A 15002-nucleotide genomic window follows, 5' to 3' on the forward strand; every position below is an offset into this window, starting at 1 on the left:
ATTATTTGAGAACACAGAAATTGTGGACTACTCTAACAACCACCATGTCAGATTATACAGAGAAGCCATGGAAATCCACAAGCATGTGGACAATTTCAAAAAAAGACAGTAAATAAAGAGGAACACTCAGAAAAAAGGGGAATCCCAGTCAGGGAACAATCAGACTCTGCTAACTCCACCCAACAAAGGATCTCCCCAGGCAGCAACCAGCCAGGCTTTGAAGCTACAAGGCTATTCAAGGGTGGCCAATTGCAACATTCACACTTGCCTAAAAAAGACAAGAATTCTTTCTGAACATTCCACAGATATATAAACCTCACTTTCCTAATTTCCAACAGACCTCACAACCTCTGAGGATGTCTGCCATAGATGTGGGCAAAACATCAGGAGAGAATGCTTCTGGAACATGGCCATACAGCCTGGAAAACTCACAGCAACCCATTGCTTTGAAGTGTCAAGAACAGAACCAATGCAGCTGAAACATATGGGTCATTCATTCTCTCTCCTTCTGTTAGGGGAATTCACCAGGCTAAAGAGAGCATTTTCCTATACATGGAAATCAATGGGAAAGGAGGGTATAAATATAGAAAGAGAAGGACTTAGTACAGGTGTCCTCAAGCTTTTTAAACAGAGGGCCAGGTCACAGTCCCTCAAACTGTTGGAGGGCCGGATTATGATGTGAAAAAAACATGAATTCCTATGCACACTGCACATATCTTATTTGTAGTGCAAAAAACACTTTAAAACAATACAATAATTAAAATGAAGAACAGTTTTAACAAATATAAACTTAATAGGATTTCAATGGGAAGTGTGAGCCTGCTTTTGGCTGATGGGATACAATTTTCTGAATTATTGCCCCCAAATAACCACAGGAATAGGTCTAAAAACCAAGATAATATGTTTGTTTGTTATTTGGTTGGGCTGTGTAATGCTTTAATTTTGGTTCCTTAGACAAGAAATCCCTTGTGCTGTGCAGTAGGACCAGAGCAGGAGGGAAAGTCTTTCTTTCCAGAAGACAACAATGCTCAAAGTGTCAATCATAGAATCATAGAGTTGGAAGAGACCTCATGGGCCATCCAGTCTAACCCCCTGCCAAGAAGCAGGAATATTGCATCCAAAGCACCCCTGACAGATGGCCACCCAGCCTCTGTTTAAAAGCTTCCGAAGAAGGAGCCTCCACCACACTCCAGGGCAGAGATTTCCACTGCTGAACAGCTTTCACAGTCAGAAAGTTCTTCCTCATGTTCAGCTGGAATCTTCTTTCTTGTAGTTTGGAGCCATTGTTCCGCATCCTAGTCTCCAGGGAAGCAGAAAACAAGCTTGCTCCCTCCTCCCTGTGGCTTCCTCTCACATATTTATATATGGCTATCATGTCTCCTCTCAGCCTTCTCTTCTTCAGGCTAAACATGCCCAGCTCTTTAAGCCGCTCCTCATAGGGCTTGTTCTCCAGACCCTTGATCATTTTAGTTGCCCTCCTCTGGACACATTCCAGATTGTCAATATCTCTCTTGAATTGTGGTGCCCAGAACTGGACACAATATTCCAGGTGTGGTCTAACCAAAGCAGAATAGAGGGGTAGCATGACTTCCTTGGATCTAGACACTATGCTCCTATTGATGCAGGCCAAAATCCCATTGGCTTTTTTTGCCGCCACATGACATTGTTGGCTCATATTTAACTTGTTGTCCACGAGGACTCCAAGATCTTTTTCACACGTACTGCTCTCAAGCCAGGCATCCCCCATTCTGTATCTTTGCATTTCGTTTTTTCTGCCAAAGTGGAGTATCTTGCATTTGTCACTGCTGAACTTCATTTGGTTAGTTTTGGCCCATCTCTCTAATCTGTCAAGATTGTTTTGAATCCTGCTCCTGTCCTCTGGAGTATTGACTATCCCTCCCAATTTGGTGTCGTCTGCAAACTTGATGATCCTGCCTTCTAACCCTTCATCTAAGTCATTAATAAAGATGTTGAACAGGACCGGGCCCAGGACAGAACCCTGCGGCACTCCGCTCATCACTTCTTTCCAGGATGAAGAGGAAGCATTAGTGAGCACCCTCTGGGTTCGTCCATTTAACCAATTACAGATCCACCTCACCGTAGTTTTGCCTAGCCCACATTGGACTAGTTTCCTTGCCAGAAGGTCATGGGGGACCTTGTCAAAGGCCTTACTGAAATCCAGGTATGCTACATCCACGGCATTCCCCGCATCTATCCAGCTTGTAACTCTATCGAAAAAAGAGATCAGATTAGTCTGGCATGACTTGTTTTTGATAAATCCATGTTGACTATTAGCAATGACCGCATTTGTTTTTAAGTGTTTGCAGACCACTTCCTTAATAATCTTTTCCAGAATCTTGCCTGGTATAGACGTGAGGTAATTGTTTGGGTCATCCTTTTTTCCTTTCTTGAAAATTGGGACCACATTGGCCCTCCTCCAATCTGCTGGAACTTCTCCCGTTCTCCAAGAACTCTCAAAAATGACTGCCAATGGTTTTGAGATGACTTCCACTAGTTCCTTCAATACTCTTGGGTGTAGTAGATCTGGCCCTGGGGACTTGAACTCATTTAGAGTGGCCAGGTATTCCTGGACGACTTGTTTCCCAATTTGGGGTTGGATGTCCTCTAAATGGGTAGTAAGGTTAGCCCTAATAGTCTAAAATTGCCCTTCAAGGGAGTTCTCATGAGGTTTTTCTGGGGCTAAGACTCTGTGACCTGCCAGTGAGTTTTCATGGCCAAGCAAGATTCGAATCCTAGTTTCCAGACTCCTAGTCCAGTGCTCAAGCCACTGAGAGAAATAGGTTGGTAGCATCAGCTTTTGTAGACCTAAATCCACTTCATCAGATGCAAGCATTATCCTCACTTGAGAATAATGCTAACAGCATGTCCAAGAGTGGAAGACAAAGAGTTTCATCTGCTGGTCTTTTCCCTGTCATGGACTGGGACTTCTGACCCATATGGGGCTGAACGGACAGCTCCAGGAGGTCCAGGACCCAGGGAGAAAAAGAAGGGGACACTGCTTCTGCATGGCTGCCACAAAGTCTCCAGTGGTGCAGTGGGTGAAACCCTTGTGCGGGCAGGACAGAAGACTGACAGGTCGGAGGTTGGAATCTGGGGAGAGTGTGGATGAGCTCCCTCTGTCAGCTCCAGCTCCCCATGCGGGGACATGAGAGAAGCCTCCCATAAGAATGGTAAGACATCCAAACATCCGGGCGTCCCTTGGGCATCGTCCTTGCAGACGGCCAATTCTCTCATACCAGAAGCGACTTGCAGTTTCTCAAGTCGCTCCTGACACGAAAAAGAAAAGCAGCAGGTACTGGGTGGGGAAAGGTGAAAGGGAGAGAGAGAGAGAGATTGAGGGGAGGAGAGGGATGGTTTGTGTGTGTGTGTGTGTGTGCATCTATCTGTCTGTCTGTCTTTCTCTCTTTCTTTCTCTCTCTCTGTGTGTGTGTCCAATGAGCGGCGGCGGGAGGTGTCGCGGAGTCCCGCCTGCGCTGGGCCCTCCCCTCGGCGGCGTCCTCCTCCTCCTGCCCGGCCCCGCATTCCCCGACCATGCCCGTCCAAGGGGCCGTTGCTGCTGCTGCGGAGACGCTCCTTCTTCTTCCAGCCGGGGACACCAGGCGCAGCGCATCTCCCCGGGAAGCGGAGGAAGGCGAAGAGGAAGAAGAAGAGGGAGCCGAGGAGGAAGGGGAATTTGCCCGCCGAAGAAGAAGAAGAAGAGGAGGAGAAGGGAGGCGCCGTCCCTGCCTCCGAGGACTCCGCGGCGGCCCTTCCTCGCCTCGTCGGGCTTCCCCGGAGACGCGGCCGGAGCATGAGGCTCGGGATCGGCGCCCCGAAGGGCCCTCCCCGCCCGGCCTTGCCCTGGCTGCTGCTGGCGCTGCTGGCCCTCCTCACGCCGCGAGTGGACACCTCCTGGTGGTAAGTCACTCCCGAGGCCGGAGCGAGGGAGGGAGAGCCGGCGCCTTCCCGCCCCGTCGGACCCCAAGCCGAGTCTTTGGAGCACCGGAATGGTCTCCGTTGGAGTTGGAGGCGCTTCCTTGGAGGGGGTGCCTCCTTTGTGGCTCCTGAACATATGCAGAGTGGGTTCTTCGCTCCCTTCCAGCTCGGCAAGACGGCCAAGGGATGCATCTCCTCAGCTGTAGTTTAGCTTGGCTGTTGGCCCCCCTTTCACTCCCAAAACTCAATGCTATGGAACTCTGGGATGGGTCGTTTGCTGGGACCCCAGCACTCTGTCTGCTTTGATGTGGAATATATGGCAGTGTGGACTCAGGGCCCTTCCACACAGAATATCAAGGCAGAAATTCCCACAGTATCTGCTTTGAACTGGGTTATATGAGTCCACACTTAGGGCCCTTCCACACAGCCCTCTATCCCAGAATATAAAGGCAGAAAATCCCACAGTATCTGCTTTGAACTGGGTTATCTGAGTCCACACTCAGAGCCCTTCCACACTGCCCTCTATCCCAGGATATCAAGGCGGAAAATCACATAATATTTGCTTTGACCTGGGTTATCTGAGTTCACACTCAGGACCCTTTCACACAGCCCTAATTGCCAGAATATCAAGACAGGAAATCCCACAACATCGGTTTTGAACTGGGTTATCTTGAGTCCACACACAGGGACCTTCCACACAGTCCTAAATCCCAGAATATCAAAGCAGAAATTCCCACAATATCGGTTTTGAATTGGGTTATCTTGAGTCCACACTCAGGGCCCTTCCACACAGTCCTAAATTCCAGAATATCAAAGCAGAAATTCCCACAATATCGGTTTTGAATTGGGTTATCTTGAGTCCACACTCAGGGCCCTTCCACACAGTCCTAAATCCCAGAATTTCAAGTCAGGAAATCTCACATTATCTGAGTGTGAACTCAGATAATTCAGGTATTGTGAGATTTACTGCCTTGACATTCTGGGATAGAGGGCTGTGTGGAAGGGCCCTGGGTTATCTGAGTCCACACTGCCATATATTCCAGTTCAAAGCGGAAAATGTGGGATTTTATTCAGCTGTGTGAAAGGGCCTTCAAATAACCCAGGGCCTTTCCACACAGCCCTATATCCCAGAATATCAAGGTAGGAAATCCCACATTATCTGAGTGTGGACTCAGATAACCTCGATATTCTGGGATAGAGGGCTGGGTGGAAGGGCCCTTCCACAGAGGGGGCTACACACCTTGTAAATCGTGGCCTCCCAGGATTCCGCAAGGAGTTGAAGTGGTTTCAACCTGTATTCAAGATCAGCGCTGCAAGAACTTTTTTAAAATTTGAGGCCATAAGGATGGATGGGGTTAGAGTTAGGGTTAGGTTCCACCTCATTGTCGGCAGCCTTGATTCCTCGATGGCATAAAAATATTCTTTTTTGGGTCTCCAGCAAGTGGACAAAGAAAGGCAAGGCGGCGACTGAAGGCCCGTTCCACACAGCTGTATAAAACCCATATTGAATTGGATTATATGGCAGTGTGGACTGAGATAATCCAGTTCAAAGCAGATCTTATGGTTTATCTGCCTTGATACTCTGAGTTATATGATTCTGGAAGAAGAAAGGGAGGGAAGTTGCGTGTCGGCTTTTCTCGGTGTGGAGCCTGTCTTCGGGATGGAGGAGCGGCTGCTTTTTTTGGGGGGGGGGGGGGATTGGGCTCCCTCCTGGGTTTTATGTTATTTTCGTTCGGGTTTTCTCGGAACCGTCGGCTTAGTTTCGTTGGAGGGAAAGAGCCGAGAGGGGCCCGGGAAGACGGAGGGACAGAGGCTGCCGAGCGAGGGAGAGATTGAGGAAGAGTCAGAGAGAGAATGCCTGCCGGTGGCGTCGTGTCCCGGCTGGATGACAACTCGGCGCGCATTTAGGTAGGGAATCACAGGATCCTAGAGTTGGAAGAGACCAAAAGCACAATCAAAGCACCCCCGACAGATGCCCATCCAGCCTCTACTTAAAGCTTTTCCAACGGAGAAGCAGGGGAAACCCAATTGTGCTCCCGAGTCAGCCAAAAGAGCGAGCCTTTCCATTCCAGCTCTCCCTTCTCATCGACGGATGAGGATGAGGAGAGGACTCCTTCATTTTCTGTTAATTGTATTCCCTTCGGATCCATCCAAAGCAAATCGGTTCGAATCAATGAACGAGAATACCCGTCTCGCCCTGTCTGCCTTTTGGCTAAATTGAAGGTTGGTGAGGCACCAACTCGCTTGGCCAGAAAAGGCTCAAGGCTTTGCAAGGCTACTCCTCGGGCAGTTAAGGTAGCTTCAAACAGCATCCATTCTGCCATGTAGATCAGGTATGAACAAACTTGGGCCCTCCAGATGTTTTGTACTTCAGCTCCTTCCCAATTCCCACTAACCCATCCTAAGGACCTTGAAGAGTTGAATCCCAAGACACCTTGCCAAGAAAACCGAGTGACAGGTTTGCTTTGGGAAGTGTAAATGCGAAACAGCGTGAAGGCACACAACATCCATATCCAAGGCTGGATCTACACTCCCCGAGATCCCAGAATATGTGCTTTGAACTGGATTAGATGAGTCTGAACTGGATTAGATGAGTCTACACTGCCAGATAATCTGGGATAATCAGATAATCTGGGATCAGATCCAGTGTTGCAGGGCAGTGTAAATCCAGCTAACATTACTCTCTCTACTACAAGTTCAATTTATCCTCCTTCCTAATTCTCTCCCCCATTAAATAAAGACTAAAGAGCTTGAATACTCTGCCCCACGATCCTCCTTTTCCTTTCCCTTCTTTTACCTCTTCTTTGTCCTCTTCCTCTTCCTATTGTTCTTCATCTTTTTCTTCCCTTCTCTTCCTCTTTGTCTTATTCATTTTCTCTTCCCCTTCTTCTTTATAATCCTCTTCTTCCTCCTCTTCATATGCTACTTCTTCATAGTCTCTCTCACATATCTTTTTCTTCCCTTCTCCTCTTCCTTTTGTTTGTTTTCATCCTCATCCTCCTCCCCTTCTTCTTCCGTCCTCCTCTTCTACTTCCTCTTTCTCTTATTCGTTTTCCTCCTCTTCCTCTCCCTCTTGTTCATTATCCTCCTCTTCCTCCTCCTCCTCTTCTTCTTCCTCCTCTCCCTCTCCCTCTTCTTCCTCTTCCCCTTGTTCGATATCCTCCTCTTCCTCTTTGTTCTCTTCCTCTTTCTCCTCCCCTCCTCCTCTTCTTCCTATTCCTCTTGTTCATTTTCCTCCTCCTCCTCCTTTTCTTCCTCTCCCCCCTCTTTTTTCTCTTTCCCCGTATTCATTTTCCTCCTCTTCCTCCTCTTCTTCCTCCTCTCCCTCCTCCACTTCTTTCTTTTCCCCATGTTCATTTTCCTCCTCTTCCTCCTCTTCCTCCTCCTCTTCTTCCTCTTCCACTTGTTCATTTTCCTCCTCCTCCTCCTCCTCCTCCTCCTCTTCCCTTTTGAATTCCTCCTCTTCTTCCTCCTGTTCCCTTTGGCAGCCCTCCTGCGAGCGGGGTAAACAGGGCTTTTGCCTTGTTGATGACAGAACAGAACCGCTTGACTTGAAAGCTGTTTGTCTTCTTCATCCTTGGGTGTTCGGCGAGAGCTCCTCCTTAACCGAGAACAGCTGTCTCTCTCTCTCTAACTCTGCTCCCGGGAGCGAAAGAAGGCCGACCGGCTTGGGTTGTTTCCCCCTCCTCGCTAGGAAAGTGGGGACGTGGAGAAGACACGTGTCCTGGGTATTAAAGGGGGGGGGAGGCTTTCCCTCTGAGAGGTTAACGGGAAAGCGCCATAAATTCCAAAGCTTTATTAGGGCCACTAAAATGTCGCCCTGTTTGTGGCTTCAACGACTTAAGGCACGGGATTTCATTGGCAAGGATTGTTCAGAGGAGGCTTTTCCTTGGCCTTCCTCGGAGGCTGAGAGAGTGTGACTTGCCAAGGGTCACCCAATGGGTTCCTAGAACCAAGTAGGAGACTTTAATCCTGGTCTCCAGAGTCCAAGGGTGCATCTACACCAGGCATGGGCAAACTTGGGTCCTTCAGGTGTTTTGGTCTTCAACTCCCATCATTCCCAACAGCCTGAGTCCCCTTCCTTTCCCCCTCAGCCGCTCCAAAACCCCTGAAGGACCCAAGTGTGCCCATACCTGATCTACATTGCAGAATTAATGGAGTTTGCACCATTTCTTAGAGACTTCTAGTACACAATTCCGGGAAGAAAATTCAGATGATGCCTGCCATAGATGCAGGCGAAAAGTCAGGAGAGAATGCTTCTGGAACGTGGCCATACAGCCCGAAAAACTTACAGCAACCCAGTGATTCCGGCCATTGAAGCCTTCGACAGTACATTTATGGATAGATGAATGGTATCTCTTTGGGTTGCTGTGAGTTTTCCGGGCTGTTTGGCCACGTTCCAGAAGCATTCTCTCCTGACGTTTCACCCGCATTTATGGCAGGCATATTCAGAGGTTGTGAGGTCTGTTGGAAACTAGGAAAATTGGGTTTATATATCTGCAGAATGTCCAGGTTGGGAGAAAGAACTCTTATCCATTTGAGGCAAGTGTGAATGTTAGAAATTGGCCAGCTTGATTAGCATTGAATAGTCTTGCAGCTTCAAAGCCTAGCTGATTGCTGCCTGGGGATCCTTTGTTGGACGGTGTTAGCTGGCCCTGATTGTTTCCTAGGAAAATGGGCTTTATATATCTGTGGAATGTCCAGGGTGGGAGAAGGAACTCTTTGTCTGCTTGAGGCAAGTGTGAATGTTGCAATTGGGCACCTTGATTAGCATCGAATAACCTTGCAGCTTCAAAGCTTGGCTGCTTCCTGCCTATGAGGTATCTGTTTGCTTCCTTGGAAGATCCGCATTTAGGAAGAGGGGGAGATGCAATCTGTGAGAAGAGTAGGAATTCAAAATCTGGAAGCAGCGGGTCTCTTCCCAAACGAATATAAACATCGGCTTAGCTACAGTATAAATCTGAAGCCCGGTTCAGCTGCGTTCTTCTGGACCGTTTCGGGAGAAAAGACCAACGTCCCTTTGTGTGGTCATGTCAACACTACAATCCCGAATTTAGGGTTTGCGTTTTGAAGTTGACAATCTCCCTGAACTCGGGATGATCTCGGTTGCGCGAAAATGTCTTACAATTTGATAGCTTCGTCCCCAAATTCTTTTGGTTGGAATTGACGCGGGTCCTTTGCTTAGCAAGCAACCCAAAGGCATTGAGCCAGGGGCATCCGAAAAGGGGGTTTCGGCCGTGAGAGAATCGCCCAGGGTCTTCTTTGTTGAGAAGGGCGCGAAGGGAGGTGGGCTCGAAACCCGCAACTCGAATGATTCGTCTCAGCCTGACCATTTCAAGAAGGGTGAAGGATTTCTCTTGCAGTTCCCAAATTGCCCCTAAAAATGAATATAGGTGAGACTGAGACCGGATTCCTAAAGATGCTTCACTTGGGCAATAAAAATGAAATGTAAAGAGACAGAATGGGGGACTCCTGGCTGGACAGCAGTACATGTGGAAAAGATCTTGGAGTCCTTGTGGACAACAAGTTAAACAGGAGCCAACAATGTCATGCTGCGGCAAAAAAAGCCAATGGGATTTTGGCCTGCATCAATAGGAGTATAGCGTCTAGGTCCAGGGAAGTCATGCTACCCTCTATTCTGCCTTGGTTAGACCACATCTGGAATACTGTGACCAATTCTGGACACCACAATTGAAGAGAGATATTGACAAGCTGGAATGTGTCCAGAGGAGGGCGTCTAAAATGATCAAGGGTCTGGAGAGGAGCGGCTTAAGGAGCTGATCATGTTTAGCCTGAAGAAGAGAAGGCTGAGAGGAGACATAATAGTCATGTATAAGTATGTGAGAGGAAGTCACAGGGAGGAGGGAGTAAGCTTGTTTTCTGCTGCCCTGGAGACTAGGACACGGAGCAATGGCTTCAAACTACAGGAAAGAAGATTCCACCTGAACAATTAGGAAGAACTTCCTGACTGTGAGAGCTGTTCAGCAGTGGAACTCTCTTCCCCGGAGTGTGGTGGAAGCTCCTTCTATGGAGGCTTTTAAACAGAGGCTGGATGGCCATCTGTCAGGGGTGCTTTGAACGCGATTGTCCTGCTTCTTGGCAAGAGGGGTTGGACTGGATGGCCCGCGGGGTCTCTTCCAACTCTATGATTCTATGATTCTTCCTCGAGAATAAAACCGCAACCCTGGCTCTTTCTACACTGTCAAATAATTCATTAGAGAAACTGCTTTGAACCGGATTATATGAGCCTACACTGAAATATAATCCGTTTAAAAGCAGATAACCCGGATTTATATGGCTATGTAGAAGGGGCCCCTGTGACACATTTCCTTCGGAATTGACCCCATTCAGTGCATCTCCTGAACTACAGAAGCTTGCTGTATAAATTGCATGTACAAGGAGGGTAGCGTAGAAGTGGGAGAAAACAATAACTTTAAAAAACGGGATGGGTTCCTGAATATAAACCCTCCCCTGAACGTTGCCGAATTGGAGTTGCCAATCGCCCTCAAAGCACAAGCGCGCCCTGTTGGGTTGGAACTGTTCTGCTTTCACTGAAAGGTGTATCTCTCTACAATGCGGGATTAATGCAGTTTGGTCCCACTTTCACTGTCATGGCTCAACAGCTATTTGGAATCTTGGCAGATGTGATTGGAGAGGCACCAGCAGTCTTGGAGGGAGAAGACTAAAATCCATGTGAAACCACAATCCCCATGATTCCATAGCTTGGAAAGGGCTGTCAAACTGCATTAGTTCTACAGTATAGATCAGGCATGGGCAAACTTGGGCCCTCCCTCCAGGTGTTTTGGACTTCAACTCCCACAATTCCTGGCCTCAGGCCCCTTCCTTATCCCCCTCAGCTGCTTGAGCAAAGGGTTAGTCCCAACAAAGGATTCCTCCAGGCAGGAAGCAGCCATGCTTTGAAGCTGCAAGGCTATTTGATGCTAATCAAAGCGACCAATTGCAACATTCACACATGCCTCCAACAGACAAGAGTTCCTTCTCCCACCTTGGACATTCCACAGATATATAAACACCACTTGCCTAGTTTCCAACAGATCTTAGGTGTATGGGGGGGGGGGGGGGAGGGGTGGGGCCTGAGACCAGGAATTGTGGGAGTGGAAGTCCAAAACACCTGGAGGGAGGGCCCAAGTTTGCCTATGCCTGATATAGATGCACTGCCCCACCTGCCAATCATGAAAGGGTGATCTCAGGGTGGCCACTCTTGGGCTACTTCTCAAGAGATGCTGCACATGAGATAGGGGGAGAGCGGAAAAGGTCACTGGAGGTGAGAGAGGATATGCATGTGAAACCTCCTCCCTCCCACCCACAAAACATTTTCACCAAACCCACTGGAGCGCCCACTCTTCCCAGCAAAACATCATCTTTTCCCTTTGGCCTGTGACTCAGGAGGGGTTTTTCCATTGTGGGAAGCCCCATCTTCCAGGGAAAATGCTCCCCTCTGTGTGTGTCAGCATTTTGACGATATGGATCACACCAGCAAGTTCTATACACACATCCTCCCTTGACATGAATTACTAAGGCTGAAGGAGCTGCTGCTGTAAGAGGTATACCAACAGGTGACTAGCAGTTTAATCAGGACAGGTCAATCCCATAGAGTCTGATTTCCCAGGTAGATGGCTGTAAGTATGCCCTGCAGCATCAAAAAGAGGAGGGTGGGAGGCAGATCTGTATGTACTCTTAGGTCTCTGGCTTATTTGTGGTATATTGGAGTGGTTCTGGCTCCCAGGAGAAAAGTAAAGGATCCTTTGAAATAAAAGCTCTGCAAGGATTAATTTAATAGATTTCTGTGAGTTTTCTGGGCTGTATGGCCATGTTCCAAAAGCATTCTCCCCTGATGTTTCACCCACATTTATGGCAGAGGTTGTGGAAACTAGACAAGTGGGATCTATATATCTATATATATCTAATACCTCCCAACAAAGGATTCCCTCAGGCAGGAAGCAGCCAGGTTTTGAAGCTGCAAGACTATTCAATGCTAATCAAGGTGGCCAATTGCAACATTCACAGTTGCCTCAAACAGACAAGAGTTCTTTCTCCCACCCTGGACATCCACAGATATACAAACCCTACTTGCCTAGGAGAGAATGCTTCTGGAACATGGCCTTACAGCTCGGAAAACTCAGTGCAACCTAGTGATTTCAGTCGTGAAAGCCCCCAATAACACATTGAACAATCTCTCTGTCTCTTCAGTTGCCAGTGTTGAATTTGCCAATCTCTTATTCTTATTCTTAAGAAAGAAAAGGAGAAGAATGCCTTTCATGGTTTTCCTCCTATATCTCCCTTGTAACCAGGTACCCAACAAGTTGATTTTGGCAGTGCTTGTACAGAATCATAATTTGTAGTAGTCAGCAAACACCTCTATCAAAGTAATTCAGTAAAATCAGTGTCAAATCTTCAAATAGTTGAATATGCTCTAACAGTTTTTAAGTGGGGAGGAGGAAAGGTAGACAAATGTCAAGGAAGAGAGAAACATTTCTAGTAGTACCTTCTCTTGTGTATATCTAGCAACTTGATTGTGCTGGTTTCATCCCATTTGTAATCGTCAAGGCTCCATGCTAAGCAAACCTGAATTTTGAAACTTAATGAAATATTTAAGAAAATTCTGCTGGTGAGTTCTAGTCCACACATGTTCTGGAGTTTTCTAAGGCCCCTTCCACACAGCTGAATAAAATTCCACATTTTCTGCTTTGAACTGGAATTTATGGCACTGTGGACTCAGACAATCCAGTTCAAAGCAGATATTGTGGGACTTTCTGCCTTTATATCCTGAGTTACATACCTGTAAGGAAGGGCTTTTGGAGAGAGGCAGTAGGAATTAACCCAGATTAAATCTAAGGCAAGCATGTATCCTGGGAAAAAGAAGTTAGCATTGTTCAGATGGACTGAAGACATATTAGAATCTACCTCTGTATCACCCAGGGCTCTTCTACTCGGTTATCTGAGTCCACACTTCCATATATCCCAGTTCAGAGCAGAAAATGTGGGATTTTATTCAGCTGTGTGAAAGGGGTCTCAATGTGGCTTTCTGCATGAAAATTGTATAACCATAGACAAAAGAAGAGGTCTCAGTTCATAGAATCATAGAGTTGGAAGAGTTCACAATTTTGGTACAGAAAGCATATTCTGAGGGCCCTTCCACACAGCTCTAGATCCCAGAAAATCAAGGCAGAAAATCCCACAAGATCTGAGTGTGGACTCAGGTAAGCCAGTTCAAAGCAGATATTCTGGATTTCCTGCCTTGATATTCTGGGATATAGCGCTGTGTAGAAGGGCCCAGAGTCCACACTCAGATAATGTGGGATTTTCTGCCTTAATATTCTGGAATATAGGGCTATGTGGAAGGGGCTGGAGTTTATTTCTGGTCCACAAGTGAGCTGTTGTTGTTGTTGTTGTTGTTGTTGTTGTTGTTGTTGTTCTAGGAGGAAAACACAATAAATTCAAACCCGTGAGCCCCAAGGTTGGCCAAGGATAGCACAAAGCAATACTGGAATCTGCTCTCCTTTTAAATTACAAATGTTACAAACACCCATGAAATGTATCTTCTACTACAAAGATTTTGTAAATGGAAGTTGCCACTGCTCTCCCATTCACTGGTAATGTCCAGTGCTTTGGTGGAGAGGCACAAATGTTATTTTCACAGGGTCATATCATTTTCATTAGGCAGAAACTGTTTTTATATGGTCTGCCCTACCATTAGGCAGAGAATGGGTGCTGGAGATCATGGGAGATGCTGGCGTTTTGAACCTTGCAGTAGCCAGTAAGTTTCTGTGCCTGGGGAATGGGGTGAGGAGGGAAGCTATTTTCTCCTTCTATTTTGGCACCAAAATACTGGCCGGTTTTAGGTTTGTATACAGAAGGGAAGCTATCAGTGATATCACAGCATGGGTGGTACATTGCTTAATTCAGGTTGCCAAATTCTCGAAGAGATTGTTGATCTCAGAGCTTGAGCTTTGATGAAATGCTTTCTATTTCCTTCTGTCAAAGTACCAGGTCAGTTCAGCTCTCAATGTGCGTGAAAAGGAAATATCAACCAAATGCTTTGTCTAAACATCAGCCAATTATTAATTTTCAGTGACGTCAGGGACAGTGTGGATTGCTTCACAACCCATTCCCAGGAATGGTTGGAACTCTCTGGCATGGGGTTTGCAAAATGAGCTGTGTATTTAGAAGAAGGGGGAAAACCCCTTGTAATTCTAAATAAATGTTATTTACAGTACAACAGAAGCTCAATTAAAATAAAATAAAAGAGAGCTGTGGCAGATGGCCTCCATAAGGTGAATGCTGCAACACTAGCTGGGGAATGTTCTTCTAGTATTGTGGTTTTGATTCCAGAACATCATAGTCTTTTGAATAACCCACTGACCGAAGAGGCTGGTTTATGTATACAGTATATATATGTTTGTGTGTGTGTGTGTGAGAGAGATCTGTAATTATTGAATCAATAATCACATATTGATTTAATCTAGACTCATATGGAATGTCTTGTGCTGAAACTTCTTTTGGATGGAAAACAAAAATTACAGGATTTACAGCACAATTCAGTATGTTTACATAGAAATAAATGGGACTGAGTTCAGTGAAAGTTACTTTCAGAGTTGTTGTTAGTTGCCATCAAGTTGGCTTCAACTTATGGTGATCCTGTGAATGAGAGACCTCCAAGAAAATTTTATTAGCAGTCCTGCAAAACCATTTATGTATGTAGCAACATAAACAGGGTTCCCAGATTTCAGGGCTTGGCTCTGAAGGTTTGAGCAATCTTCTCTGATCCTCAAAATGAGGAGAGGAATTTTAGGGCAAGAGCACTGCTTCAGAAAGAACGGCTGGATGTCTGTATGGCTCACATCACACATCAATTCATATACAAGTCTAGTAGGATTTCATCACACGAGAGAATGAATCCACTTTAAATCTGGTTTCTGCCTCCTGCAGAATTCTGGGGTTTGTAGTTTAGGGAGGAGCCTTTAACAGCCTCAATAAACTACAAAACTCAGCATTCTACAGGAGGCAGAAACTGGGTTTAAAGTGGAGTCATTCTCTAGTGTGAT

General features: G+C 46.6%; 1 protein-coding gene across 1 annotated transcript in view; it reads left to right on the forward strand.

Moving 5' to 3' along the window:
- Positions 1–3530: 3530 nt before the first annotated feature.
- WNT2B (Wnt family member 2B) overlaps positions 3531–15002 on the forward strand; it is a 59322-nt gene continuing 47850 nt past the window's right edge. The window contains exon 1 of the mRNA XM_060772713.2: positions 3531–3918. Within this exon, the coding sequence (XP_060628696.1) occupies positions 3812–3918 (107 nt within the window). The 5' untranslated portion in view covers positions 3531–3811. The remainder of the gene's footprint in view (positions 3919–15002) is intronic.

This window comes from Anolis sagrei, chromosome 4 (assembly GCF_037176765.1).
Source record: "Anolis sagrei isolate rAnoSag1 chromosome 4, rAnoSag1.mat, whole genome shotgun sequence".
Lineage (NCBI taxonomy): Eukaryota > Metazoa > Chordata > Lepidosauria > Squamata > Dactyloidae > Anolis > Anolis sagrei.